Below are 27,535 nucleotides of genomic sequence, written 5' to 3'. Positions count from 1 at the left end.
ACAATTTTACCAACTTAGAACCAAAAACGTAACTTCTGCTAGAGACAACAACTACATTTTTGTGTTATTTTGTTTCCACTTTTCGGAGATTTAGGCAGCGCTCTAAGCCAGATCGGACCCTCCCCCCATATAGGCTCATACCGCCAGCGTCTTTCAGCTGTTGCCCAAGACTCACTGTCACTTAGCTCCACACAATGCATGGCCAATGGGTAGACTGGATCCCAGCATCCGTCCTCAGAGGGGCATTGGCCCTCGGCCAGACGAGCTTGAGCTGGGGGGCCCTGTCGCACTGAAAGACCAGAGCAGCCCTAATGGTTAAGTCTGAGGAAGAGTCTGTGGGAGAGAGAGAGGAGGACCGTTTTAATATGATCCAGTTTGGAACTCCATAACACATATTCCGGTTTCATTAGGGGCCAAAGATGGAGCCTTATGTCGGCAGCATTAGCGGTTATAGGGGTGACTGTGTTTGTCTGCTTGACACTGTGTAAAAGAGGGGTTAAGAAGTGGGAGATGAAGAGGGACGAGGCGAAGAGAGATAGAGAAAGAGAGAGTTCATGGCCTTCTCAGTTAGGTTATGGCACCGCAGCACGGACAAATCCATGAGCAAGCGAAACCACTGTTTTAAATAGCAGGTATCTGGTGTCGGTGTGCCCTATGAGAGGCCCTCTCCATCAATATGTTCCTTTGCCCTTGTCTGCTCCTGATATCTTTATCTTGTCAGGACCTCTCCTGTATGTTCCACCTCAATGGCTTCCGTCTGCGCTCGCCCTGTCCTGTGCAGATGGACCGCTGCTGGTCGCTCCACTTTAGGCCCCCCTAAGGCTGGATGGGGGCGAGTGGGGGGTGGGTGGGTGGGGGGGGGGGGTTAAGATGCAACGGGGGTGAGCTGAAGGCAGTCTTATGTCAACCTGTAGTCTACAGGGGCCTCATTACACAGATGCCAATGGAGAAGCTTTTAGAGGGTAATTAGACCATTACAGATAGCCGGGGGAATAAATGAACATTCCCCGTGTCTTCTGAATAAATGAGATGTTAAAATGTGCACTATTGTTTTTTTCCAAATAGTAATGCATTTGGGACTTTTCCCCCAAACATACACAACTGTACATGCCGAGTAAGGAAACTAATGAAATATCATGTCTTTGTTTTGCAATAATCCTTCAAACTTTAAAATCAAAAACTGTAAAACCTACAAAAAAAAGAAATGCAAATTAACTTTTTTTGTCACCATTACATGATGCAAAAACAATAATAAAGCGCAATCTTGTTGACCAGTTCTTATCCTAAATCCACTGTGTTGAAATTGACCAGACTCTAGATTGTGCTCTAGTTTGGCAACAGGAAGCGTCCACTGTTCTTTCCTGTAATTTCCAGCTTACCCTGAGATGAAAATGGGAGCGGGATTGTGGGAAATGACAGATGCGGCTCGGGAGGGCCATTGAAGAGGTCATATGTCATCACGGGGTCGCACATGCCCTTTGAGCAGGGGTTGACGGGGGGGAAGGGGGGGGTCACACTACCTGGACAGGAGACGAGGCCTGGGAATGCAGCTAACCTGGACCTGACTGACTCCACTCACCTGTCAGTCCGGTCATATAAGTGTGTCCTGGATTTATGTTGGCCGGCTCTGTCTCTTCCAAATGACCATGTGTCTGCCTGCCTCACTACAAACCTACACTTTCACCATCGTGTCCAACCCCATTATAGCGGAAAACAAACCTCTTGTACTGCAGATTTTTCAAACATTACACCTATAAATCATCACCATCATCAACGCCATGTTCCTCTGCCTGGTATGTCCTGCCAGTGTTCAAGTTTCTCACAGACCGGCGCCGGCACTATATTTAATCTCTGTCTTTCTTCCTCTCTCCCCGTCTCATTTAGTCACTTGCAGTGTGTGTGTGTGTGTGTGTGTGTGTGTCAGAGAGAGGAAGAGAGTGAGAGGAGCTCGAGACCAAGTGTGTGATTTTTAATAGCCGTCAGTTACCTGCTCAAATATGATACCCCTCCAGCCTGCTTGGGCAGATGGCTATTACCTTCCAGTAGTGAAAATCAAGCTTATACAAACACAGGCAGTACTGAGACGCGCTGGACCAAGTGGAGTATCCCTCTGATAGATAATATTGGTGTGTGTGTGTGTGTGTGTGTGTGTGTGTGTGTGTGTGTGTGTGTGTGTGTGTGTGTGTGTGTGTGTGTGTGTGTGTGTGTGTGTGTGTGTGATGAGGTCTGATTCTCTGGCGTTCGTCATGCACAGCCTGTCCTGTGGAAATCATTAAGTAGGAGCACTAGGCCGTCACTTCCTGGCAAAGCATGCAAGTGAGATGAAGAGCTTTATCACTTTCCAGGACAGGTGGGAACATTACTGCAGTATTGGTGTCGGACCTGGATCAAAAGTGGAAAGTCATTTGATGGCTTTGCCTTTGTCTTAAATTGTTTGGAGCTTTTCATTTCTGCAATTTTGGAATTTAAATACAATAATATCTCATTTAAATATCATTTTTTGAGAGTCTTTTTTAAACCTTAAAAAAATAAAAACAATAAGTCAGACACAGTTTAGACTTCTAAATTTGCATATCCTCTATCCGCTTGCTAAAATAAATTACAAATTTCTAAATCTAAACAGCTTACACAGCTTCGATGTGTATAGACATCCAAGAGCCAACTGTAATTTTCCGGTTTCATTAATTGTGGCCACTTCATTTTAGGTATGAAACCTGAACTTCTCGCTGTCTTGAAACTCAATCGTCCTTTTAGTGTCAAGGTTGGCCCTGTCCTGCTGCCCCTCTCATGGAATCTGCCATCATGTGCCTTGCCCCCACTGTCCCAAACCGCCGGGATTATTGATCACTCGCTGTTGTGAGTGAGACAGTTACTGTTGCCCATATTGCTGCACACCGGAGAGCTGCGCACGGATCCCTTTTTTTTTTCCTGTAGAGTCAATCGATAGATAATATTGTGGTAAATTATTCAGCCTCTTCGACATGTCGACAACGTAATGTTTTAATAATAATGATAGTAATAATGATAATTTTCGAGAAGATAAAGTGACTATACACATCCTGAATATTTTGCATATTATATTACATAACTTTCGATGTTGAATTATAATAATACGATAATTAACTTAACGGCTCCAATAAAACGGTGAGTCGAAATAGTAAATGAAATACATTGATAAGTGACTTGTGTAAAAAAATAAAATAGTAGTTTGTGCAATTTGTACTATTCCAGATTTACTGTGGAACTTTTTATATTATCATTATTATATTATTATTTAGCTTTTTGACATTTTACCATATAATATGACAGTTTATATATATTTAATAATAACCACGAACATTAACCACGCCGATACCAAATCATTACATTCAGACGCTTTTAAAAAGCGATCAGCATTTTAAAATTGCTTCAAGAAAAATGTTAATTCAAAATGTTTATTTAGATTTTCTCAGCCAATATTATTTTTAATTATCCGTTAGATTTCTGTCCGTTTAGTGCTGAAACTTCTAGACGATGAATTACCATCTCAGCTATTATATCTGTATTTCTGGATATCGCTGCAAAACAAAACACAAAACAAAAGATTTTTTTTATTTTTTATAGAAACAGTGCTTGTCAAAGATTTGTCCGTCAGAGTAACATGAGTTACAGGCTCATTGTCTTAACGCAGTTCATACACGGAAAAGTATTCATTAAAACCGTCATTAAGTAAAGGACGGTGTACTCGAGCGTCGGCCACTCGGCTAATTAGTGCGGAGTGGTGATGACGGTAATGAGGCCGGATCAGGTGTCCCTCTGACCGCTGCCCTCTCGCTCAGACACGGGCAGCCAGTGACTGGAAGCCCTGGAAGGCCGGGGCCTTACGTAAACCTCGTAGGTGGATAGCACTTCCATGTACAAATACCGCCATCTACTGGCCAGATATCAGTCCGTGGCATGCAGTTATAAGAATGACACAGACACTACTGGCAATTTTAACACTTAAATTGTTAAGATGCTGTATTCAAAAGTGTGTAATATTGACCTGCTGCATGTATTTATTTTTGCACAAGGGGATATGATAGGAACGCCTGAGACTCCATAACTCTCCTAGTCTTCTTAGTCTGCGATTAAAAGTGTGATTAACCTTGATTTTGCATTTTGTTTCTGAAGTAACAGTACAATAAAACACTGCAGGTACTGTATAGGCGTAGATAATCTCTCATCCTTGTCATAATAAATCTGAAAAGTCCATTCAGAGCAGCTAAGGGCCACACCAGCAACATACTGCATGGCTACACAAGCCAAAAACTCCCAAAGAGAGCTTTAGAATAAGGCTGAAACTCTGCATGTTTGTGTGTGTTTGAGCGGGGATATCCCACATGTGTTCGACCTGAACCCAGAGCCCTCTTCTGGGTACATATGGTGGAGCCCGGCCTGGACAGGACCCTTGGGTGGCATAAAGTGTACTTTTGCTTCACACGGTTCATAAAATGATCAATAATAATCATAAGTCAAAGTTATAGCTCCTATCACAGAGTAATTTGTTCATATTGGGACACGCGCAGGGGGGGTAGTGTTTGTTTGAGTTCCCCATTGCCCCTTTAAGAAGGGAGGCACTTCACACTTGAATTTCTGTCCCGTGTTCTCCGTAAAACAGCACTTGCGTCATTTCCACTTTACTGGTCAACTTCCACCCAGCGTCACCTCTCTGACCGCAACTCCTCTCCGAATATGCGTAAACTTTCCACCGACTCCTCCAGCAACATGAAGTCTCAAACATCCTTGGCGCAAAATTACAGTGTGTGCGATCCCTCTGGCAGAGGCGGCGTACAAAATAAACTGCCTCTAATTGTGATGCTTTGACCATCCTCCCCCCCCCCCCCCCCCCCCCCCTTGACTGTTGTTTAGCTTGGCTGCTGCCCGGAGCTTTGCGGTTTCAACTCGAATAGCTCAGTCGGTGTGAGCGGGAGAGCACATTATTATTCATGCTGCCCGCTACACTGCACATGCTAATAAGGGAGGACCACTGGGGTGTTTTAAAAAAAACCGGAGGAGACGGTGATGTCATCAGTGTGCTTTATCTGAGTTTGGGATCTGAGGGGGGTTGTAGTTTCCTCTGGTGCAGACTCCGGGGCCCAGGAGTGAACCCGTGGCTTTGCCAGGGAGCCTGTTTAAGGAGATTACTCAGTCATCACACCTTTGTTGCATTATGGGCCCGAGTGAAAGGCCGTGCACTGTGGACATCCCAGCGAGACGTCACACTGACAGCTCTCTGACACCCGAATCAACATGGATAGACATCAGCGTTCACCTACGCCTCGTTCTGTATCGTGTCTTATAGGACGGATTATTCATTCTTATCCCTGTGAATACGTTAAATACACGTTGACTCTTTGACCCTCATAAGCAAAGACTTTCCTTGATGGCAAACTTGCCTTCCTCTGAGAGTCCTGCTTCATTCTCAGTCAATCCTCAAACGTTTGATCCCAGACGATATGACGTTATTAGTGCAACGTTATATGAGTTACACAACATTAACAGTTCGTGGCAGGCTCGTGGAATCAGATAAAAGTCAAGACTACCTCTTTTGTGGCAGCCACATACAAGTATATGTGATCAGATCCAATGTCCTGAACAAATTACAATTACAAAGATGAGAAAGACACACTTTGAAAAAAAGTGGGATACCCTCTTAGGAATTATTGCGAACCCACAATTGAATTAAGTCATTTCCTCAGGGTCTGGTAAAGAGATGGTAGAAGTCCTCAGTTACACTCTGCATCCTCGATATTTCAGAGGCATGAAGTGAGGACCTTTAATCACGACAAGCGGTGGCGAAGCGCAGCACATATTTGGTCAAAATATGTGTTTTACTATTTAAGAAATATGTCATAAAGATGTATGATTTCTGTGAAAACAGCTTTTTAAATTTGCAGTTACAACAAAATAGATTTTGTTGTAACCCCCCCCCCCCCCCCCACAAAAATAAAGCAAGTCAAACCGCAGTGCACTCTGGTTATGTAGTTAGCCACTGCAGTCGTGGCTTTGTATTGCTGCCCATGGCTTGTCTGCAGGATCGACACTCTGGTTTGGTCATCTCTGCGCTCTCCGCCACAGAAAGACAGCCAACTAGACAGCTAACGCGAGAAAGCTTTCTCACGCTTAAGATGGTGGAAAAAAAAGCCATGGCTAGCTAAAGCTGAATTTACATGGCCTGCCTGTTAACAGCTGCGGCAGCGACGCTGGTATTGTTCTCTCCTTGTGGGTCAGCATGTCAAAATGTGGTCCTGGAGACACCTCTGGCCCAAAGTGGCTTTGCGGCTGGTGGGATGAAATTGCAAAACGGTGTCTAATTGTCATCTGTAAATGAGAAATACCCATTTTGATGAACCAATATCTTATCGTTAGTCATTGCATATATCAAAATGACTTAAACTTATGAGCGCAGAAGTCCTGCTAAAGCACGACATGTGGGATTTATTTAAAGTAGTTTATCTACTTTTACCATATTGGAATGTATTGATGTACATTATCTTCTGTTATATTGATTCAAATATAAGTTCTATCTGTTCTATCTGTAACGCGGTATGCTAATCAGCCCAAAAGCCTCTCCTAAGCCTCACTGCTTCACTGTTCTCTGCATTAGGAGCAAACTTGGGCTAAACTTTACACTTATTTCCCATGACAGCAGAGGAGTGAGGCGATAGTCTGAGACTCGGGCTGATCCTGGTGGGCGGGGGAGTTCCAACAGAGTATTCCAGCCACACAGAGCCTGATTTTATTGCCCTGATAAAACGTCCTCCAGGGTGATCGTGACAGGCAGTTGCCCCTTTTTCATGCCCACACTGCAACGGCACCGCAAGAGACCGGAGAGAAAAAAAAGAAAAATCACACATCCCATTTCTCACACCGGCCTGTCCCTCTCACTCTGGCCCAAAACGCTTTTTATGGACATCCCCCCCCCCCCCCCCTCCCGTTTGCTGCAGATGGGTTAAATATTACATCAAAGCGTCTTTAAGGTTTCACAGTACCTCTCATATTTCCCCTCGGTATCGAGTTCAAAACTGGTGCAGGCTGCATTTTTACAGTAGATTTAATGGATCAATGTCCATAATCACATTAGCACTGGCTTAACATATAACAAATTTCACCGTACCAGCATCAAAGACCTGACCTCTTGTTATAATCAAGCATAGCATCTTTCCCTCCACTCAAGATCTATGGGCCTTCTGATACAGGGAGAAACAGAGAAAAATGGTCAAGGGGGTGATAAGCTGTAGTGTACGCAGCTCAGAGAGTATCTGTGTGAGAGAAAAGCATTTGTCCCCCATAGTCACACAGTCACAGGCGCTGTGCACCTCCCCACCGTTCTCATAGGCCATGCTGACAATCCTCGCCTTCTCAAACTCGTGTTCCTCTATCCATCCATGGCAAAGTAAAACAAAACTTCAAAATACCAGAAACATTCATTCTCAAAGTCACAGGGCAGAGGACAGTGTGTCCAACTGAGATATTTTCGGTGAACGAAAAAAGAAAGCATGATGTATGATGTCTGAGTAAGAAACGCTGCGACGGTCTTCACTCAGCACTTCCTGCGCCGGGCCAACAGGCCATCAAAGAATGATACAGATTAACAAAAAATTCAAACAGACAAACTGCAGACAAACTAGAATTGATGGCTTCCACCGAGCCGCTCGGGGGAGCGGGCCATGACGTAAAAGGAAAAACATGTCGGGTTCCCCCGGCCAGGTTAATCAAGTCAAGCTTCCCCTGTAAAAAAAAAAGACCAGTGTGTGTTTGTGTGTGTGTGTGTGTGACTGCAGCCCAGTATGTGTATGTATGTGTGAACCCATTTCTCATTCACAATATGCAATCTTATTTTACGGCTGATTGTATTTGCTATACATAGGCTGTATGCATGAGGTCTTTGCCTATATTCCTTTACCCAGCACAGCATAAATAAACAGGAACACTCTATAATCCATCACCCTGTATGCTGTGGGAGCGTGCCCAACACAAACATGGCTTCTGTTTTCTATCTGTGTGTGTGTGTGTGTGTGTGTGTCAGAGACACTGTGTGTGAGGGCTGGGATGGGTATACACCATTATGTGCGTCCATGACCGTGAAACATAAACCGGCTGCCCTAAATGAGGATTACACTAATGAGCTTCCTCTTTGCTCTTTGTTTCTGTGTCCCACTGCCTGTACGAGACTCGGAGTAGACGGTCCACTTTGTTTAATTACTCCCACAGTTCTTTGAAGTCCTTTTGAGATGACTTTCATGTAAGTTTAAGAAGGGCTCATGGGGAATTCTACCATTTATTTTATATTTTATATTAATTAGCCAATTAACATGACCCATGAATTAATCGTCCTCGCCCCGAACTGGGTCCATGGACTCGCTGAGAAAAGAATCTGGAAGCAAGAGAGGATTAACTACTGCAATTTACTTCAACAAGTATCGTTTAATTCCCAAACAGCACTGAACACCAACTGCCCCGATTGGAGCTGCACTGTTGTTGTTTCTCCGTTGACGTTTGAGGGTAATAAAAAATTGGAGAACCTTTTTACGTCACAAAACCTGTGCATATTGGGTACATCTTTGTTGCACTGGCTGGTCCAGTTGCCTCTTATCATAATTATTAAAAAGTGAAGTAAAAGGTCGGTCACCAGAAGCAAACATGCTCAGTTTGTACAGTATGCATGCGTCACTTTTTAGCCAATGCTAATGGTGTGACTCTAGCATGGATGTATGGGCTCTATTGATGGCAATGTCAGTCTGTCAGTCAGTCCACCACTGTGGTCCGTACTGAAATGCCTGGATGGGTTGTCTTTTTGGACAGACATTCGCGATGAGGATGAGACACTTTGTTTTTTCTTGCAGAACGAATGACATTTAGTCTCGGCTGCACTTTGCGTTTAGTCCCAATCAGCAAGTGTTGATGCTAAACTTAAGGTGGAGAACTTGGTAAACAGTATATCTGGTAAACATCAGCATGTTAGCATTGTGGTGTTAGCATGCCAATGTTAGCATTTAGGTCCAAGTGTCACCGTGTCAAAGCCTCTAGTATGGCTGTAGACACGTTGTTATTGTCCATCTATTGTAACAAATGACTTCAATTTGATGATGGTGTCGGCATATTTGTACATATTACAACCCAAGATATGAATAACAATCTTTGTGATGTTTCTCAAAATGTATCTATTGAATTGTGTTAAACTCTAATAACTGGACAGCTTCACTGTGTGGGTCTTGATTCCGATTTTTGACAAGATGCTTTTCTTTATAACTGAAAAAATACATTTCCATGAAAGGGTCCCTTTGGAAGTCCCAGAACAGAAAGATGCATCCCAACTTAAGCTCATTCTCCCTGACTATACTGTGGGTAATTGGTGCCTTGTGTCAGATTTATGGTAACAACTGACCTCATCCACAATATTTTCTGCTTAAGCCTAGATTGTCTTCCCCGTGGAAGTTGTTGTCATACAACACCGGCAGCCACTCCGGAGCAGAAATCCATATAGTAACAATGGCGGGGCTATTGTGCCCAGCGTAATGCACTTTACAATATCCTCATTCATTGCATGAGGACTTTATTTACAGAGCCCCCTTGGGTAACGCAATGCCATGCTCTGATCACACACCAGCCCACTGCATGTAATTATCCTCAGCCTGCTCTCCAATCTGTCACTGCCCAAACTCATTTGTAAGAGTGCATGTACAGTGATTAAAGAAACTTCTGTGCCATTGCAAAAAAAAAAAAAGAAGGGGGGGGGCTTCTATCACGTCCTCGTCTCCCACATTCGGGGAATTCTCCAAGCACGAGTCGAAGCTGCCATGTCCGAGTGAGCCAGGCAGACGTGTACAGATCGCCAACCTCGCTAATGCATCTGCAGCAGTCAAGTCATAATAATTAAAGACATACAACGTCTCAGGGCTTCATTAATCATGGTTTATATGGACTTTGAAGCCGTAATGAAAAACAGCCTGCCTCTCTGGGTTTATTGTGTCTGTATAAATTGTGGGGATGGCGTACGCCGGGAAGGCCCCCCCCCCCCCCCCTTCCTTGTTGCAGGATGTGGTGATGGAAAACAAAAAGATAAGATTTGGTGAAAAGCTAGTGATGGTTACAGAGAGGTCAGTGGTCAAGGTTGTTTACGCAGACGCTGAGCGGCGTTCAATCAGGCAGAAGTGAGCTGCCGACGGTGACTGCGGTGTGAGTTTACACGTCTTTGTGTTTTGTGCACTCGGTGGTCAATGTTTTCTGTCTTTGGCTGAGCGGAACGAAGGCCTGTAGTGCTTTGGAGATTCAGCTTGCACTGTCACATATGATCATCTTTGATGCGCTGTTTGTTTTTTCTCAGATTCTCACCATGCTCTCCAGCCCTTCTGGAGGTGCATTACAGTTGAGATCAGAGTGAGAGATTACTGGGTATTAAGCTCTCAGTGCCAGAAGTAGAAATTACAGAGAGGTTGTCAACGCCAGAGTTCTCTCTGCTTGTTTTCTCCTATAGAGAGAGGGAGGTAATGCTTTACTCACGGCGTTACATCCCAATGGCTTGTGACTGCTCCCTGGCAATGCTATCAGTGGTGAGTCACAGCCAAAAGTATGTGCAACTCAATGAAAGCAAAGGAAGACGGAAAGGGACAGACTGCTTAGTCCAGCCCAGGACACATGCATCTTCTCCCAATAAAAGGCCCTTTGGCAGGTTTACGTCGCATTAGTCCACTAAACCCGAGGAAATATACAGTGGAAGGGAGAGAGGGCATCATCCATCATCTGAAATGCAAAGGATGAAGTCACTTTATTTCCTCCCTAATGATGTGTCCTGCCTACAGGTGCAGTGGTGCAACATCCTTCTTTTGGTTCTCAAAGGTAGGCTATCGAGATTCTATCCATCTCATCACTCTACATTAGGATTGCATTTACTTTAAAGCTATTTATGTAGGACAAGTAGCTTTGCTGACTCTAAATAAACATTGAGAAAAAACATTTAATAATTCCAAGAGTTCGAGTCTGCAGCTAGCACCAGTAAAACTGAGTTCTGTGTGGTAACTACCTGGCAGTGATTCATTTCTCCCTCAAGTTCCTCACTAAATTTGTCATTTTATGGAGTGTGTCTGATAGAGCACAACTGACAGATGAAAGTTTAAGTGGCCCCTTGGAATAAACAAGTCAAAAAGCTCTGAGTTTGGCTGAATTAAAGGAAGAGAAGGGGTGGGGGGGCATGGTGGTCTCTGGACCCTGCGGTTTGCCAGCGTTCCTCCCAGGTGAGCTCACACTGGGCCGGTCGAGCCCCGTCCAGGAAGAAACGGCGTCCTCGGCTCTCCGGCTTGACTCGCCCAATATTTTGCCGGTCGTCAAAACAAAATTAGCACCGGTTTGTTATTATTTCTAGTTAGCTCATCCATTGACTTCTGTCTTCATCATTTCTGAGGAGAGGGGGATTTTATAAGTTGCCACCTTTTGAGTTTCCAGTGATTAATATGAGAAGGATCAGAGAAGCAGCTGGTAGTTTAATTTGAGGTCAGGGAGGTGATGTTGGTGGCCACGAGCAGGAGAAACTGTATTCAAGCCTGTGTGCTGCCAGTGAGCTTTATCTGTGGCGATCAATTCAATATTTTTGTTGGCTAATTTTGATTATCAGTATGCTCAGGAGACACTCTGGTGGAGTAGGTGGAAAGAGGCAGGAAAAGAACAAAAATATGTCAAACACAATTAACATGCAATTTCAAACAAAGGACTGTATAATTAAAGGAATGGCATAAATCATACAATTATGGTTTAGATTATAAAGATGAACAATGAAAGCACTCAAGTATCGTGAGATTACAGCCAGCTGGGCTCTTGAAATATGAAGGGAGAAGACATTACTGTGATTAGAAAAGTCATGAAATCTTGTTGCATGTTTCCTGACTGAAAGTATGAGGGTTTTTTGGGTGATATGGGTCCTAACCTAGAAAAGTCAACCTGGACAATAGCGCCACCTTGTGTCTAACGTGTGTTACAGGCTTAAGTAAGCATCTCTCCACACCCACCAAATAGAATCCTGCTGACGCGGCGCCAGGTGAGGCGATGTTACTGAACGATAAGTACACTCAACTGTCTGTTATGATTGTGACATAAAAAGAAAGTGTGGGTAAAAAAAACCAGCCTGCAAGTATCGTAATATCTTTTCTAGATTTTAATACAATGCATTATTAATGGAACAGTCTTGGTCGCAGTGATATATAATATCCAAGGAGACAATGCATTCCATAAGGGTTATTACAAATACAGTATTTTTGCTAAGAATAAATATGTAGTTTGACAAATATGTAGTTTTGACAAGTTTAGTAAACAATAATAAATAAAATGTAATTTATATAGTCAACTTTATAGCAAAAAAGCTAACTTTCCTCAGAAGATAACTGTTAGCATTATAAAGGCACAACATCAAGATGACACCTCTCTGTAACTAAAGGCTCTTCTATTGTTAGTAGTAGTTAACAGTAGTCTCAGATTCACAGCCATCTTTTTCTCCGCACTCCCGTAACCAGAAATAGATTATCCAGACTGTAAAAAGTTTTGTACTCTCTTTGCGGCATGTGTTTCCTTCCCCAGGCCGTCCACCTCGTCCGCCTCTCGCCACTTCTCTCTGGGATGCAGGAGGAGGTAGTACAGCACGAGGCACACCAGCCCCAGCACTGATCCTCCAATGATTAAAAAGCCGACTGTCAGCAAAAACGTGGAGCCCTGCAACTCTGGCTTCAACAGAGCCAGCAGCAAAGGAGCCGCAATGTTTACAAAAGCATAGAACGAGTAGTAGACGATCATGGCCACCTTGGTGTCCTCTCCTTTGACGTTGAAAAAGGTGAACGTGAGGATGACTCCGATGACCGCTCGGTACAGAAGCTCGAGCCTTCGGGATGAGCAGAAGTTGGTCTGAAGCACGTGTGTCCAGGTGGTCCCCACAAGCCAGAGCACGGTGAGGCCTATTGCGGTGTAGGGGCTCAGTATGAGGAGGAGGGTGTAGCTGAGGATGTGGCTGTTGATGGTGCAGAGCTTGTAGAGGAGGTAGATGGCTGTGGGGAGGCCGGAGGGCATCTCCCCGATGTGGGGGAGGGATCTGCGCAGGCAGCGGCGATAGTCAACCAGGGACCAGGCGATGTTGAAGAAGGAGAACGCCATGGAGAAATCTGAAAGAAATGGACGGATGCTTTACATGGTGACACAGCGAATTCCAAAATATGTCACTTCCTGCCTCTACTTACACTGCAAGACTGAGCAACCCCCGTTGCCCAGCACTATGTAAAGCTGCAGAAGGAGTTGGGGGACACTCTCCAGGAAAGTCTCAAACAGCTTGAGCATGCTCAGATCTGTCGCCATGCAAAACAAATTCTTGTGCACGTCGCTCCTCTCGTCCACTGTGTAGGAATGTCTAGGTGTCCAAACCACTGCGAAGCCCTTTTTCAGCAGGCGACAATACCTAGCAACAGGTGGCCAAACACAATGACAACAAACATTAGTCAGTATTTCCTCCTTTGCTGGTGCACAGACAGGTGATTCACATCCTACAATACACTGCAGCTTATATCTGGTTATTCCAGTTTTCACATTGCCAATGTGCAGGATTTGCACACCACACATTTTGAGTCGCAACATGCATGCGTTCCACAGGAGCAGCTTATGTTATGTAATGCAGTGCTGCACTCTTATCGAGGTCCTACCTGCTGAAGATGCCCATGCCAAATAGGTGCAGGACAACCAGGCTACCTCTGGACAAGCCTGATACGGTTGGTTCCCCCTCAGGGGTCATCATAACGTCCTTCATGTCGTCCCTGTACCAGGCGTAGCTGAAGATCTGCGTCACCAGCAGCCCACCCAGCACAAACACCAGAGTCAGTCCGGCCCACACAAAATGACCCTCTCGAAAATATTTCACGGCCAGTCTGATGTCTGTCCAAATGTCCCCAACATACAAGAACAGTCCAGCGATGGTCAGTAACCATCGCAGTTTAGTGTATTGATTGTCCGATGGAGGCATTTGTGTCGTCATTCAACCGAACGCGTCGCTCTGCGATGAAGGTAGAAATGTGGTTTGCTCAGTTTCGCTCTGAAGGTTCTGAGGAAAAGCTGCTGTGGACAGTTTGGTGTTGGACCGCAGCAGATCAGGTGCCATTTTGGTCAATCTGTAGGAGCATTACGACATGATGTTTAAAAAAACAACAATGAGTATCATGGGAAAGACAGAGTGCTTATCAGGCGCAAACATTTCGTTGAAATCTTGTGCAGGTTTACCACAAATCTTATGACGGTGGTGAAATGCAACGTGACTGCAGTCTGCTGCCCTTTGAACTCTATCATAAACACTGGGTCCTGCTAAATGGCATACTTACAAACATGATAGGAAAATGATGTTATCGGCAGGAATGATAAAATGACTTATGATGTGCATTCAAGTCTTTTATAAGATTTACTGTATTTTTTATTTTACACCTGAATGGCATTTTAAAACCTATTTTCTCAGTAACAAAATAACTTCATTAGAGGTTTCCATAAAGTCTTTACATCCTCTAGACTCAATATAATATTAAACTGTTTAATGAGAGGCCATTGGTGATAAAGTAAAGCAATAAAAATGAACTAATTTAAGACAGCACAATATCAAAATATCATTCATATTATCTTCACCTCGATAAAAATACAGCCAAAGTTAATTTATTGTATTTTCATAAAGATTCTTTACAAATGATTCTGAGCTCATATACAAATCCCAAATTGATCACATTCTGCCTTAATGTACACACAATTATTACTGCATATCACCATCAATTCAACTTACCAGTATATTGTTCCCATGACAGACAGCTGTGTACAGACACAGAGGCACAAGCGTCTGCATGCAGCCGTCCTCTTTCTCTTTCCTTGAAACTTGTGAGCCGAGAGAAGCCCCACCCTCGTGACAACCTTCTGAACTAACAGTCAAACCAGAAATGTGTAATTACATAACAGATCTTGTGCCAGTGTGCATGTAAGGGTGTGTGTGTGTGTATGACTGGGTAATAGTTCCTGCTTTAACTTCCCTGTCACAATCCTTTGTCCTATAGACATTTTTTGGGTGGCTTGAATTGCAGCCAGTCAGTGGTGAAATGCCGGGACAACCCCAGACGTATTGCTTCATTTTCAAAGACAGGTGTATCTTTTGATTGCTGTGCACACCTTGCACAGTGGCTTTCCTGTAATCCAAGCACTTACATTAACTGCGAGCAAATCTCAATCCAAGATCAGGAATACTGTAATGTGCTTCATATTTTCAAAACACAGACTTGAAATAGTTACACTGCTACAGCCTGATTTGGCCTGGTATGACCAGTAGCTCATGGTGGCTAATGTTAGCTAACATGACCAAACTTAAGCGACATTACTCAGTCAGTATAAAGACTTTATTACTCTTTTCTACTTGTTCTGCTCTTAAGCCACATTATCCCACAATAGTCTCGCTTTAAGGCTACATTTCAATACGATGATCTTCCTCATGTGTGCTCAAATAGATCAAAGCAGCCCTTACGTACTCAGTTCAAGTATCAGTTTATTCTTTTATGTTTTGTTTAGAATAAATGTGATGAATGTGGGTAGTCTAAGTAGATCAAGGCCGAATCTACCACCAGGGGGCCCCAGGGCAAAAAATTGGGGCTGTGGATCCATACTGAACCCTCCCACTTACCCACTATGTGTATGATGTGTGTGTCCTGAAGTACTACAGTACCCATCAGCAAAGCCCCTGGCGTGAAGTATCTATAATTAGTGTGTAGTATTTTGATTAAAGGAATACATTTTGGGGGGAAAATAGGCTTATTTGCTTTCTTGCCAGATGAGAAGATTAATACCGCTCCACATATCACAGTGGTATCAACTTACTCCTCTAACTCTCCACAAGAAAGCAAATAAGTGTCTTCCTCAAAGAAGGAAATGCATTTACAGGCAATGGGTTAGCAATACTCTCTCTTATACTCCAAACCTCTAGGGAGCGATAGAGAGCCCCAGCTGTTTCTCTCCCGTGCGTAAAAAGAGTGTCGTTGATCAGCCTCCGCGGCTCGACCCTCCCACTAGCAGCAGAGTGACACGCCATTCAATTGCTGCCTGGCCCTTCGCTCGTAGGAAGCTTTGAGCGTCCTCGTACCAGACGGATAATAATAATAATAATAATAATATCGCGACAGAAATCGACCACATCTGCGCCGCGTAAAGCAAAAGTTGTGCCGACATGGGGATCCGAAAAAAGACCAACAAGAATCCGCCAGTGCTGAGCCATGAGTTTGTCATCCAGAACCATGCAGACATTGTTTCCTGTGTTGCTATGGTGTTCCTCCTCGGGCTGATGTTCGAGGTAAGTCCCGACACACATGTTGAATGGGAGAGTGGACCCGGACTGCTGCTAGACGGGGTGCCGAATGATCCGCTCTCCTGCAAAGTGACATGGCTGTCTGATCGTATTCTTCTAAACTACTTCCTCCCGTGATCGAAAGTTTTTCCTCAGCACGGTGGCCTCGCTTTTTGCCTTTTAATCCGCGAGATGTATTGATTTATTCGGGGGTATGTTTTCATAAAGATGTAATGCGTTGTTGTCTTCATTAAAGCGACGTGTGCATTAGAATCCACTGTCCATCTGGCTGCTTCCCATGTTGAGATCGATATTTTCAAATCGCTCGTCTTGCAGGCCCGATCATTAACAAAAAACACAACACACCAAAGTTGTTCACGTGTAATGTATGGATGCGTCTTGCAGCTTGTTTATGGAAATGTCTCGGCTTGTTGCAGACTTGCAACATTTGTATCGGTGCGCTACACTAATCGTGCACCCGCTCTCCGCTGGGTTGGTTTTTGTGCGTAGACGTGTGTTACGTGGCAATCACACAACGACCGAGAGGGCTGTCATCACAGAGGAACCCGCTCGTGCCCCGAAAACGGAAAGTTTGGAGCTCGAACGGCGTTCTCGAGGCTGCGGGCGGACTAACGGGAACCCGGTTCACACCGAACCGTCGACTCGGAGCTGCGTGCGGGTCCACTTTCACTCACATTTATGTTGCATTGAAAAAAAAAAAAAAAAAAGGATGTTTCATCCTCGGTGAAAAAGCAGCGCCATTAGTGTCACGTCTGCGTCGATTTAGACTACTTCCTGTTTTGGTTCTACAAAGTAAAATCCCCTTTTCGTACCAACAGCTGTTGCAACGTGTACATCGTGTCGTGGCGGCAGCATGAACATTTTTCAAAAATTATGGCCGTTTATGACCATTTAATTCAACAGTGACTACTTCTTCCTTGCATTACATTTTAATGTGTTGTCAAATTGTTCTTTTGTTGTGAAGGAAAACTAAGCAGCTTCCCATTGTAACCTTATTACTTGGCTGTATTGATGCAGCTATACTCGCTTCTCTGATGAATACTTAGTTGGGTCATTTCACATCAATATATATAATTAAAGTGATTATTTGAGTGATGTATTCCTATATACATTAAATTATTCTTTTTATTGTATCCCTAACACCTCCACAGAAGTACTTGGCAGAGCTTTATCACCCATTGTTTCAGTTGTCACAGTAGTTTTGCACAGTTCCCATATGGCCTCATATTTATTGCTGATCTTTGTGTATTATCAACCTAAAATTGCTATAATAGATTGCCAAAATCACAGTTGCGGTCACTCCATTTTAGTTCTTGCAGGGAATCCTTGATATATAAATGCAATGCTCCAAGTTTTAGGGTGTAAACACATGTAACCCCTTTTTTCCCCCCCATCTACAGGTCACCTCAAAGTTTGCAGTGTTATTCATAACAGTCCAGTACAACGTCACCATATCAACAAATGGTAAGATAAGGATCGAACTGAGAGTACGAGATGAATGGTGTGAACAGATGTTTACGGATGACGTGTTAAAAGTGAGACTGCAAGTTTTGTCTTTGACACACAACGCGGTATTTTCTTAGAGTTGTCCTGCTGGAAGCCTCTCATTTACATTCTAGAGCGGTTCTTGCACAGCTTTACACAAACCCATTCGAGAGCTCCTTCCCACCCCCCCCTCCTTTGGAGCTAAATTTAGTCTGCCTGATTTCTAAAGTTCTCTTGTGGCAAGGTTGTGCCGGGTGAATTGGGCTAAGGTGTAATATAGGCTTGTTGATTCAAGTCCTGCTCATTTCAAGGTTAACAATTTTGTTGCCAACTTCAGATACTGTTGTTGGAGGAGCGCACAACCACAGAGCTTAGTCATACTCTGCGGTACAGGCTGGAGGTTTTTTGCAGGCTGCCAGCTGGTGATTCAGTTCTTATCCGAGTACGTACCTCTGTAACTTATTCACAGCCTGTATCTAATCGCACAAATAACGTGCACCTAACTCTACTGTCGTGAAACGAATGAAGTAGTGCCACTGTGGGTTTTTTCTTAGTCTGTGCTGACGTTAACAAATGATTGGACTGATTTCGTCATGTGGTTGCTTAAACGGTGAGCACCGCCTTGGCCGTCACCAAACTGTTCGCAGTATGTTATGTTAGTATGTTAATATGACGTATTATTGTGCTGAGGCGGTTAATGTCAAAGGGGTGTAATACTGCAGTCGTGACTCACTAATCCAAACACCTCACCTCGGGAGTCAAGGTTATTAAACGTGTGAATCACTTGATTACATTTAATTAAAATGGATCAACAGTTCATGTTAAGGATGAACAGGGTTCATCTGACATTTTGGATATTGGTGAAACACATTGGGCCTCATGCAGCAACATTCTCTTAAAGCTCTCTTAATATTTTCTCTTAATTTTCTTTTAATGCGAAAAAGATGCACCGAACGTTCTTCACCGTTCAAATCTGGTGTTGTGCTGTGTGCAAATACTACGGCACATGCCCAAGGGTTTGAGAGATGGCACCCAAAAAAAAATCCACGTAATATAGTAAGAAGAAGAACTTCAGCTGTATTTCAATTGAGGCGTCAGTACCGGCGTCACAGGAAAATCTAAAAGCATATAACATATGAAAATATAAATGTGATTATATGATATTCATGTGTCTGACCTCTACGCATGCTACTGAAGGCCCGGAGGAGACGCCCGTGAACCACTTCCACCATGGCATCAAGGACTTGGCCACGACCTTCTTCTACATGCTGGTGGCCATCATCATGCATGCCATTATCCAGGAGTATGTGCTGGATGTAAGTGAGACACAGACTTGATTACACAAGACTTTGAGCTCTGTTTTTTTTTTGTTTTTTTTAAATTGTCGTTCATCTTTGCAGAAAATCAACAGGAAGAAGCACTTCTCCAAAACCAAGCACAGCAAGTTCAATGAGTCGGGCCAGCTCAGCGCCTTCTACTTATTCTCCTTTGGCTGGGGCGCAAGCATCCTGCTTTCTGTACGTACAGTAGCTAAGCTGATGTTGTTCTTTGCAACATATGTTTTTGCCCCCCCCCCCCCCCCCAAATAAAACATGTCCATGATTGTAATGTAAATGCCTCTTTGTCTGTAGGAAAAACTCCTGTCCAATCCAGTCAGCCTGTGGGAGGGTTATCCGCACACACTGATGGCGTAAGTTTGTAACGTTGATGTGTGGAGGCCGTGTGCATTTTAGAGATACTTTTTCTTCTTTTTTTTCTTTGTGGTTTAAATAGACAAGAAATGCTGTCATGTGTTACTTTATTGGTTATTTTACAAGCGCTTCAAGTATGGCTCTGAATTATGAAAACGTTTACATTTTTTTTTAAACTCCTGTTTTCCCTCAGATTCCAGTTCAAATTCTACTTCATTTGTCAGCTGGGCTACTGGTTACACGCTCTGCCAGAACTGTACTTCCAAAAGACAAAGAAGGTGTGTGTGTGTGTGTGTGTGTGTGTGTGTGTGTGTGTGTGTGTGTGTGTGTGTGTGTGTGTGTGTGTGTGTGTGTGTGTGTGTGTGTGTGTGTGTGTGTGTGTGTGTGTGTGTGTGTGTGTGTGTGTGTGTGTGTGTGTGTGTGTGTGTGTGTGTGTGTGTGTGTGTGTGTGTGTGTGTGTGTGGGCGGGCCCATCATTTTGTGATGGTTTAGTATGACGTGCTGTAGCATCCGTCTGGACCCTTAGACTACTTCCTGTTTGACTTCCTTTGGTTGTGTTGCATTGTTTCAAAGAATCATACTCGCCTTGCTTAAATTCCACGTGCAGAGTCAATATTTAGCGTTCTTGGCCCATCATCCTTTGTGTTTACTGTTTAGGAGGATATTCCACGCCAACTTGTGTACATCTTCCTGTACCTGGTCCACATTGCAGGCGCCTACATTCTGAAGTAAGAACTGGAATACATGTGTCGAACATGTGGCATGAATCCTGTGTTTGTACACTGTCCTTCAGGGGAAAGTTATTGGTGTCTCTGTGTTGTTCCTGTCGGTTGTAATAAAGGGGAAATGGTGTGTCTTTCAGTCTGAACCGTCTGGGTCTGGTCCTGCTGGTGTTGCACTACTTCGTCGAGCTTCTGTTCCACGTTTCCCGACTGATCTACTTCAGCAACGAGAACAGACAAACGGGGTGAGTTCCCATGTTCAGAATGGTGTGTGTGTGTGGACTAATCATTGTGTGGCGGTCCGTGAAAGTTTCACCAGTGAGGAGTTACCGGTGGTGAGAAAGTCATCCTCTTGTCTTCCAGTTTCACCATATGGGCCGTGTTGTTTGTCCTTGGCCGGCTGCTCACCCTGACCCTGTCCGTCCTCACCGTGGGCTTTGGCCTCGCCACATCTGAGAATCAAGGCTTTGATTTGGCTGCGGGGAACTTTAACGTTATTTTTGTTCGGTAAGTGTGTCTAAGAGGAGAAACGGAACTATTTTACCCTAAAAAACCCACTCTTATTTATATATTTATATTTATATATATTTCCATTTCCTTGATATGTTCTTAATCCCCATGGTGTAAATCCGTCAACATCAATTTGGTCACTTAGAGTAAAGGATCAAAAGCTTATTTCTGCTCTCACCGTGTAGTACTGAGGTTCAACAGTCATACAGGAAGGGCTCCATTGTAGAAGAGGAAGAGAGTTGTCCACCAACGCCAGCTTCAATAAATTACAATGAAAGGAGTTATTGGGATTGCAGGAAATTAAGAAGAACGTCACTAATCATTATCCCTACATAATGGACTGCTTTGGATAAGAGTATCTTAGGGTGGACCAATATTATACTTGAGAGAGGTCAAAAATTAGTATCTGATTTTTAGCGGTATCGATGTGTGACACGCGGCTTCTTCATCGACCTTTTTTGATTTGCCGACTCTTTTTTTTTTTTTTTTTTTTTTTTTAGGATAACTGTCCTGGCTGCCATCTGCCTCACTCAGGCCTTCATGATGTGGAAATTTATCAACTTCCAGCTGCGCCGGTGGAGAGAGCATGCCCAGGCCCAGACTTTGAAAAAGAAACTGGTTCCTTCCAAGAGCAAATCAAAGAAAGACAAAGGTGAGCAACGAGCACAAAGTATGAAGCGCATTGACTTTTATTGTAAATGTGTTCCTCTGCAAAGCACTGGACATTAGACTATATGCATTTCTTTGTATTTTATGCATAATGTTTTTGCGTACATAGGAACTAATTTGGATGTGTCCCTTCTTGTTTTTAGCCAATGGAGTAAATGGAGTGAGCTCCCACGCGGCCGATTCACCAAGAGCAAGAAAAGAGAAGTCGTCATAAATGCATTCCTCTCTATCGCGTCCTTCCCAAAGAAATGATCTCAGCCCGTGCTTTCGTGGCTGCATCCAACCAACAGTCCCTCCAGCACCCCCCTCCCCCCCGCCCGCCCACGATACGCATTTTCAGCCCCCACACAGGACTGACCTCCCAGCTGGACTTCAAGAGCCAGAATGCATTTAGCTTTGCTTGTCGGCAGTCGTCCAGCACGCCTTGATTTAAGAATCATTGCTCTGCTGTGCCACTTTGAATAAAAAAACAAAACAAATTCCCAAACAAACTATGAAAAAAAAAAAAAAAAAAAAAAAAAGGAAGACCTTATTTAAGAAGTGCCTATTGATACAGATTGTTTTGTATAGGGTGTGTAAAAAATAATTCAGGAATGATGCCTTCAGTGTTTAATGTCTCTCCCAAGTCAGGTCATGTCAATGCTTTTTCCAAAATAGTGTGTATTCCAGCTTGTGATTTATTTCCCTTTGTTTTTCTTGTATTTATAAGTGCTAGCAGCTCCTCTTCTTCGCCTCTTTGGAAGGATATTTGTAAACATTTTTTTTTTTGTAAGAATTTCCTAATAATATCTCTTATTTTTCCATCAGTGAAGGTTGCATACAGTCCTGTTTATAATCTCTGGGTTCACACCACAGACTGTTCAAACTCACACAGCAGGACATGTGTTTTCGCCGTGTCACTGGCCAACAGATATGATGGAAAGCGAAGCAGAGGATTTTACAATATCCACTCCTGGATAGAATAATGAAGTGTGCATAATAGCAACCCAGGAAAACGGGAGACATCACCCTGTACTACTACTATACGTAGATTCACAGTTTAGTGCAAAACTGCCACTAAAGATGTAGTAACCTGATGTAGCGTTTTATAATCTGAGTTTAAAGCAGCTTTTAGTCACAAAACTACATATCCCCTGCCATGAAATGATGCTGACTCTATTGCCGTTCTGCCTATAATACTGTCATTAATTGAACACACTTTGTGTTTTAGTTTTGAGTCATATGAGATGTTATAAGATATGGAAAGGAAAATCAGGCAAAAACATCCCATTAGTAAGTTAGTTTGATTGAACCACTGTCTTGTATGGTCCATAATTATTTGCTGTTTAAGGGGAATGGGTTTATTGTATTTGTTTGTCCCTGCACATTGTTGCTTAAAAGGTAAAAATGTCCACAAGAATGATTTGTTGTTAAAGCACGGACTGAGTGTGAGGAAAACATATTTTGTTGGCTCTTTTTTTTTTTTCTCCCCCAACCCACTATAAACGTGCCAAATGAGCCTGATTGACTGTTGATATATGTATTTCACTTACATGCCATAAAATGAATTTACAAAAGTATCGTGAGAAACAATCGCCTAGATAACACTGGTTTATTCTAAAGAATTAAACCCCTTAACTGATTTTAGGTACACAGTAAGTCATGGTTGTCAACTTGTCTCCAGCAGTATATCAGAAGTGTATTTGGTTTTTCTCAGCTTGTCCTGATTGTTTTATCTATCTTACAAAGGAATAAAATGTTTATTGAAAGAAACAACTGTCGAGAGTTATTTTTCTTGAATGGAGATATTGTTAGGAACCTTGAGCAAAAAACATGGAGACAAAGAAGTCCGTTGTCATAATTTGTTCCAGTTATGTCATCAGTCACTGTGTAGATTGTATAACCCAACATTTATGTATAAATGGTGTTTAAAAGCCTTCTCCTCATGCAATTATGTGCACACAAATATGTATTTTATACTGTGTAGAGCACCGTTCTGAACAAACCTTGCCCTTAGATAAACAAACACAAACGAGAAAAACCTACAAAAATGGTGGTGTGTGGTTAAATGCGTCCACATGGAGTTTCTGCACTCTGCAGTCTTTACTCTTGTTCATAAAATCGTGTAGAAACCACCCTGTTGATGTTTCACCTATCCGCCACTTGGTGGCAGTGTTGCACACGTTTTAAAGGAGAGAAAACGCCTCCTTGCTTGCTTGATCTATGGATAGTTGACCACGCAGTAAATCAAGGCAACTAAACTAGGACACGCTTACTTGTAATATGTCTAAAGCCTGACATGTTAGCGTGCTGTTTGCGTTTTGATATGGTTATTTAGTAAAGTAGCTAACAAAATTACTTGAATTCTAAATTCTAAATTCAACGTTTGTTGAAAAAACACTTTTTTTTTACTGTTTAGTTACAATGTCTCTATCTTTAAATTAACTAGATTAAATTTGTATTGTTAAGGGAAACTTCAACTGTCTTCTTTTTACCATCCTTTTTTATTTGTTAAAGGTAAACATCTTTATGAGCTTAAACATGTTGGTAAACAGTATTACCATTAGTGTAGATGTATTGGTTTAAACACCCTTTATCACTATATTGGTAAATCTGAGTTGGGATAGGGGGGGGGGGTCATAGTTTCCCCACCTCTTAAATAACAGCATACATTTAAAGATTAGATACTGACAGTCGTGACACTGTGGGGGCTTTAAGTAAATGTCAGTGTTTTTTTTTATTTCAGATTAAATGTCAGCAAATGTACGCAGTTCGATCAAATGTGAAGAATCGTGTCATCCTTTAACAGGTAAATCAGCGTTGAGGGTTTGCTGAGTTGATACTGCTGGAAGCCCCGTGATGTGGTTTTGTGTGGGGGAGGATAGCAGCTACCAGCTCCAGATAAACACTCAGCATTGGTTTGCACAGCAGGAGTAACATGGCGGCACAGTTAGCCAGCAGAAATGTTGTTTCACTACCGCGAAGGTCAGAGCGGCGTCTGACAAACGGAATTTAACAACGAGGACACGGACAGAAAGTATTAAATCGTAAGTAGCCACACGTGTTGGTGCTCGCTGCCGAGACGGGACGTGAGTGTTTTCGTTGTGAGGGGGGAAAACAAACCGATCCAATGCGAGGTCTTCAATCTCGGTTGTGTGTCTGTGTCTGGCACAGGCTCTCGCTTTCGGCGTTAGCTCGTTAGCATTGTTAGCTCCTCGGCTAACCCCGCTGCCTGTGTCCATAGTGTTTTCTGCAGCGAACTCAATTTAGCGAAGCTTTTGCAAGCGAGTTACTCCCAATGTTTGTCAGCCGGTTTTTTTATTTAGTGGTGACCTCCGTATACATCTGGTGTGCCATACAAATGTAGCGTGCACAATACTTTAATATGTCAGTGTTTTTTTGTTTTTTGTGCTGAGTGAGCGGGTGACCGTGTATACAACACCGGACGAAGTTCGCCAGTACAGCAGCAACGTAGTTAGCATGCTAGCTGATTAGCCGCAGGCTAAGTCTGGCTGCTCGGTACGTCGTTGTCAGAATAAACGAGTCAGGACAGCTCTTACCAGCATGTGTTTGAGCGGGCTGCTAACATCGTTTTTGTGTGGTGTTAAAAATGCTACTAGGTAAGTTCATTAAATTCCTCCATGTGTTCAGGGTGCAGGGAGCATATTCTCGTTGTTTTTGCTGAACTCATGTTTCTCTTGTGTTACTATGCATCGTCGAGGTGCTCTACTACGAGGCTATAGGTAGCAGCCAAGCTATATAACGCGAGCACTTTAACCAGTTGAAAGGTCTCCTTTTTAAACATTTGGACGAAAGTGTTCAGAAAGTTGGTCCGTGCACTCGGGGACGAGAAACTCAAAACTGTCGCTCCAAGCTCGGAGGAGGAAAAACGGTGCATTCAGTTTGTTGTGGCATTGCGTTCCCAACACGTCATACAACTTATAATTATGTGTTAACAACACAATTTGCGTGGCACTCACGCGGGGGCTTCATTGTGTGAGATGTAAACGGAGGCAGGACGTTTAATTAAATACAGATGGTGCTCTCTGAAGATGTAAGGTGCCCATATAGTATGCAGGGGAAATGCTACCCAGAGTTTTGACTTGTGTGTGTCTTTGTTGCACTCCTAATATGGGGCCCCCTTGCTTGACTGATTCGGGACTATACAGGCAGACAGCTTGTGCCATGTCGGTGATTGTCAACGCTTCTCACGGGTAATGCTGCAGGAACGCATCTCGTGGAACCAGTTGAGCAGTTTCTGTTGCATCACTCTGCCCACCTGATGGTGCACAGCAGCAGCACCGGTGTCACATCACCCGACGTTGAGCTTCTAATATGATATGTTGTCCAGCTGCAAGTTTGGCTGCAACTTCAAGGGCTGGATCTCAGTCAGCAATACCGGCAGCCACGTAGAATGTAAACTCAAGGAATTCAAAAGAAACAACGATTGCATGTGGTTCATACTTTTACTTTTGAGAGATGAGGTCACGGGCCATGCATATGGCGCCTCCCCTAGTTGCAAAGAATGCAGTCCTGCACAGATGAAAGCATGCATTCCAACAGTATGCGTGTACAGTGCACGTAGTAGTATTACTTTGCTTGTATCTTAGGTCTAAGCATACTAGTCTCCTGTTCAGATTAATATAACAGGGCTTTTGCCCTTGGCTGGTGCGTGGAGAAATGTGTTTTGTGTCATCTCGACTAAACAGTACAATAGAACGACTGTGTTTTGGATGATGACCATTCATGCAAGCGTGTATGCAAGTATGTGGATGTTTATACAAGGATAACTGACTGGAGGTTGTTTTGTTTTTTTCCACACTGACTTGGCACAGTTTAGTGTAGTGTGTGTTACCTTTTAACCCATTGTATAATACAGCTTTAGCAACAGGTGTGTGTGTGACAGCGGGTCACATGGTCTGGAAGCCACCTCTACATTAATGTCTTTTCTATCAGTCTGTTGCTTCCTTCACACAAACCTTCTGTGTTGTTGTTTAGCTCTTTTCGGGTCGCCTGTCCCACGTTCAATGTGTCTTCACGACTCCATAAAACAAAGCAAAGTGTTTTTCTATTGCAATTGGAGACAAGCCTCTCGTCTTGTAATCGCCGACTTTTGCCCTGTGATAGGCTCGCTTTGTTGCGTCACCTGAGTGATACTGTAATCATTTGACCCTTGCTCTGTTGCATGCGCTGCCAGTTCTCGGGCTGTTGACTCTTACTGTTGGCCTAATATGAGAGTCATTATACAGCTAATCAGTTTTATGTACTGCACACCCACTAATGTAGAATTAAATCCTGTTTTTGTAATTATGTCAGACATGCTTTGTCATTTATGCAGACTTTTCATATGTGTTGTTATGAGACAATCTTTACAATAAACACCGATTTTTAAGCTTAAGTGAACTAAAGTAGAGGTTGTTCCAAGGTTACAAATATGCTATTTCTGAGGTCTGTGAACGTACATCTTAATATATATATTTTTTTCATTTTCGAGGGGTGACATAATGAGAATCATACTTGCAGTTAATACTGATTGACGCGTTGAATTTTGTGTGCAAAATCAGTAGTCGCATCTAGCTACACAGCATTATCATAATGCCATTATGCGTTAGATATATCTGGTGGATAATCTATACGATTTTTGTCAGTAAATTCAATTAAAATGCAGATTTTGTGTCTTAAAATCAGTGAACTACATCACACAGATGTTGGGATGAATACCTAAATCACACAAGGACCCCAGGTCATTGTGGCCAGTTGTTATTGGGGCTTTAAGCTGAACTCATTCCAGGCTTGTAACCACGGCCCCACTGGAATCATAAGCAGTTTTAGAAGAATGAAAAACTCTCCTCTAGATGCTTAAACTCATTTACTGCTGGAATAATTCGTCTGTTAATCGATTAGTCCTTCATGAGACAATTCATCTGCAACATTTTAGAGAATCAATTAATCGCTTACATCAAATTACAAACTAAAAAGCCAGATTTTCTGGTTGTAGATTCCATTCTTTAATATCTTGTCTTCTAGAATAGAATACTATCTTTGGGGCTTGGATTGTTTATAATCTTGAGCTGCAGTCCTGAATACCTTACTGGGCCTCGTTATTTGAA

The 27,535-nt window shown here is 43.1% G+C and overlaps 3 protein-coding genes across 11 annotated transcripts in view; 2 read left to right on the top strand and 1 right to left on the bottom strand.

Annotated features, from left to right (window-relative positions):
- Positions 1–12,151: 12,151 nt before the first annotated feature.
- On the bottom strand, positions 12,152–17,525 carry xkr9 (XK, Kell blood group complex subunit-related family, member 9). 2 transcript variants are annotated; one of them, XM_076080693.1, is made up of 5 exons: positions 15,986–17,525; positions 14,810–14,942; positions 13,695–14,156; positions 13,239–13,453; positions 12,152–13,163 (listed from the first exon to the last, which is right to left on the bottom strand). In XM_076080693.1, the coding sequence occupies exons 3-5, from the start codon at positions 14,021–14,023 to the stop codon at positions 12,532–12,534; spliced, it is 1,176 nt and encodes a 391-aa protein (XP_075936808.1). In that variant the 5' UTR covers positions 14,024–14,156; positions 14,810–14,942; positions 15,986–17,525; the 3' UTR covers positions 12,152–12,531. The 2 variants fall into 2 exon arrangements, with proteins under 2 accessions (XP_075936808.1, XP_075936807.1); XM_076080692.1 differs by having other exon boundaries at positions 14,810–17,525.
- On the top strand, positions 16,068–23,201 carry tram1 (translocation associated membrane protein 1). The gene is made up of 11 exons (XM_076080695.1): positions 16,068–16,354; positions 17,770–17,833; positions 19,052–19,170; positions 19,255–19,371; positions 19,486–19,544; positions 19,739–19,823; positions 20,203–20,273; positions 20,408–20,512; positions 20,631–20,774; positions 21,278–21,429; positions 21,590–23,201. The coding sequence occupies exons 1-11, from the start codon at positions 16,232–16,234 to the stop codon at positions 21,658–21,660; spliced, it is 1,110 nt and encodes a 369-aa protein (XP_075936810.1). The 5' UTR covers positions 16,068–16,231; the 3' UTR covers positions 21,661–23,201.
- A 1,017-nt stretch (positions 23,202–24,218) lies between these two features.
- Positions 24,219–27,535, top strand: part of ncoa2 (nuclear receptor coactivator 2) — a 50,417-nt gene continuing 47,100 nt past the window's right edge. For 3 of the 8 annotated variants that reach the window (XM_076080682.1, XM_076080689.1, XM_076080681.1), the window contains exon 1: positions 24,286–24,472. The gene's annotated coding sequence lies outside the window, so the exon portion shown is untranslated. Of the gene's footprint in view, positions 24,235–24,283; positions 24,473–24,517; positions 25,046–27,535 lie in introns of those variants that run through there. The other 5 variants (XM_076080691.1, XM_076080690.1, XM_076080686.1 and 2 more) reach the window with 3 other exon arrangements.

Source organism: Anarhichas minor, unplaced genomic scaffold (genome assembly GCF_050575085.1).
Source record: "Anarhichas minor isolate MPS153535 unplaced genomic scaffold, ASM5057508v1 ptg000074l, whole genome shotgun sequence".
NCBI lineage: Eukaryota > Metazoa > Chordata > Actinopteri > Perciformes > Anarhichadidae > Anarhichas > Anarhichas minor.
Note: the sequence above shows the minus strand (reverse complement) of the source record. Positions and strands in the feature narration are given on the sequence as shown.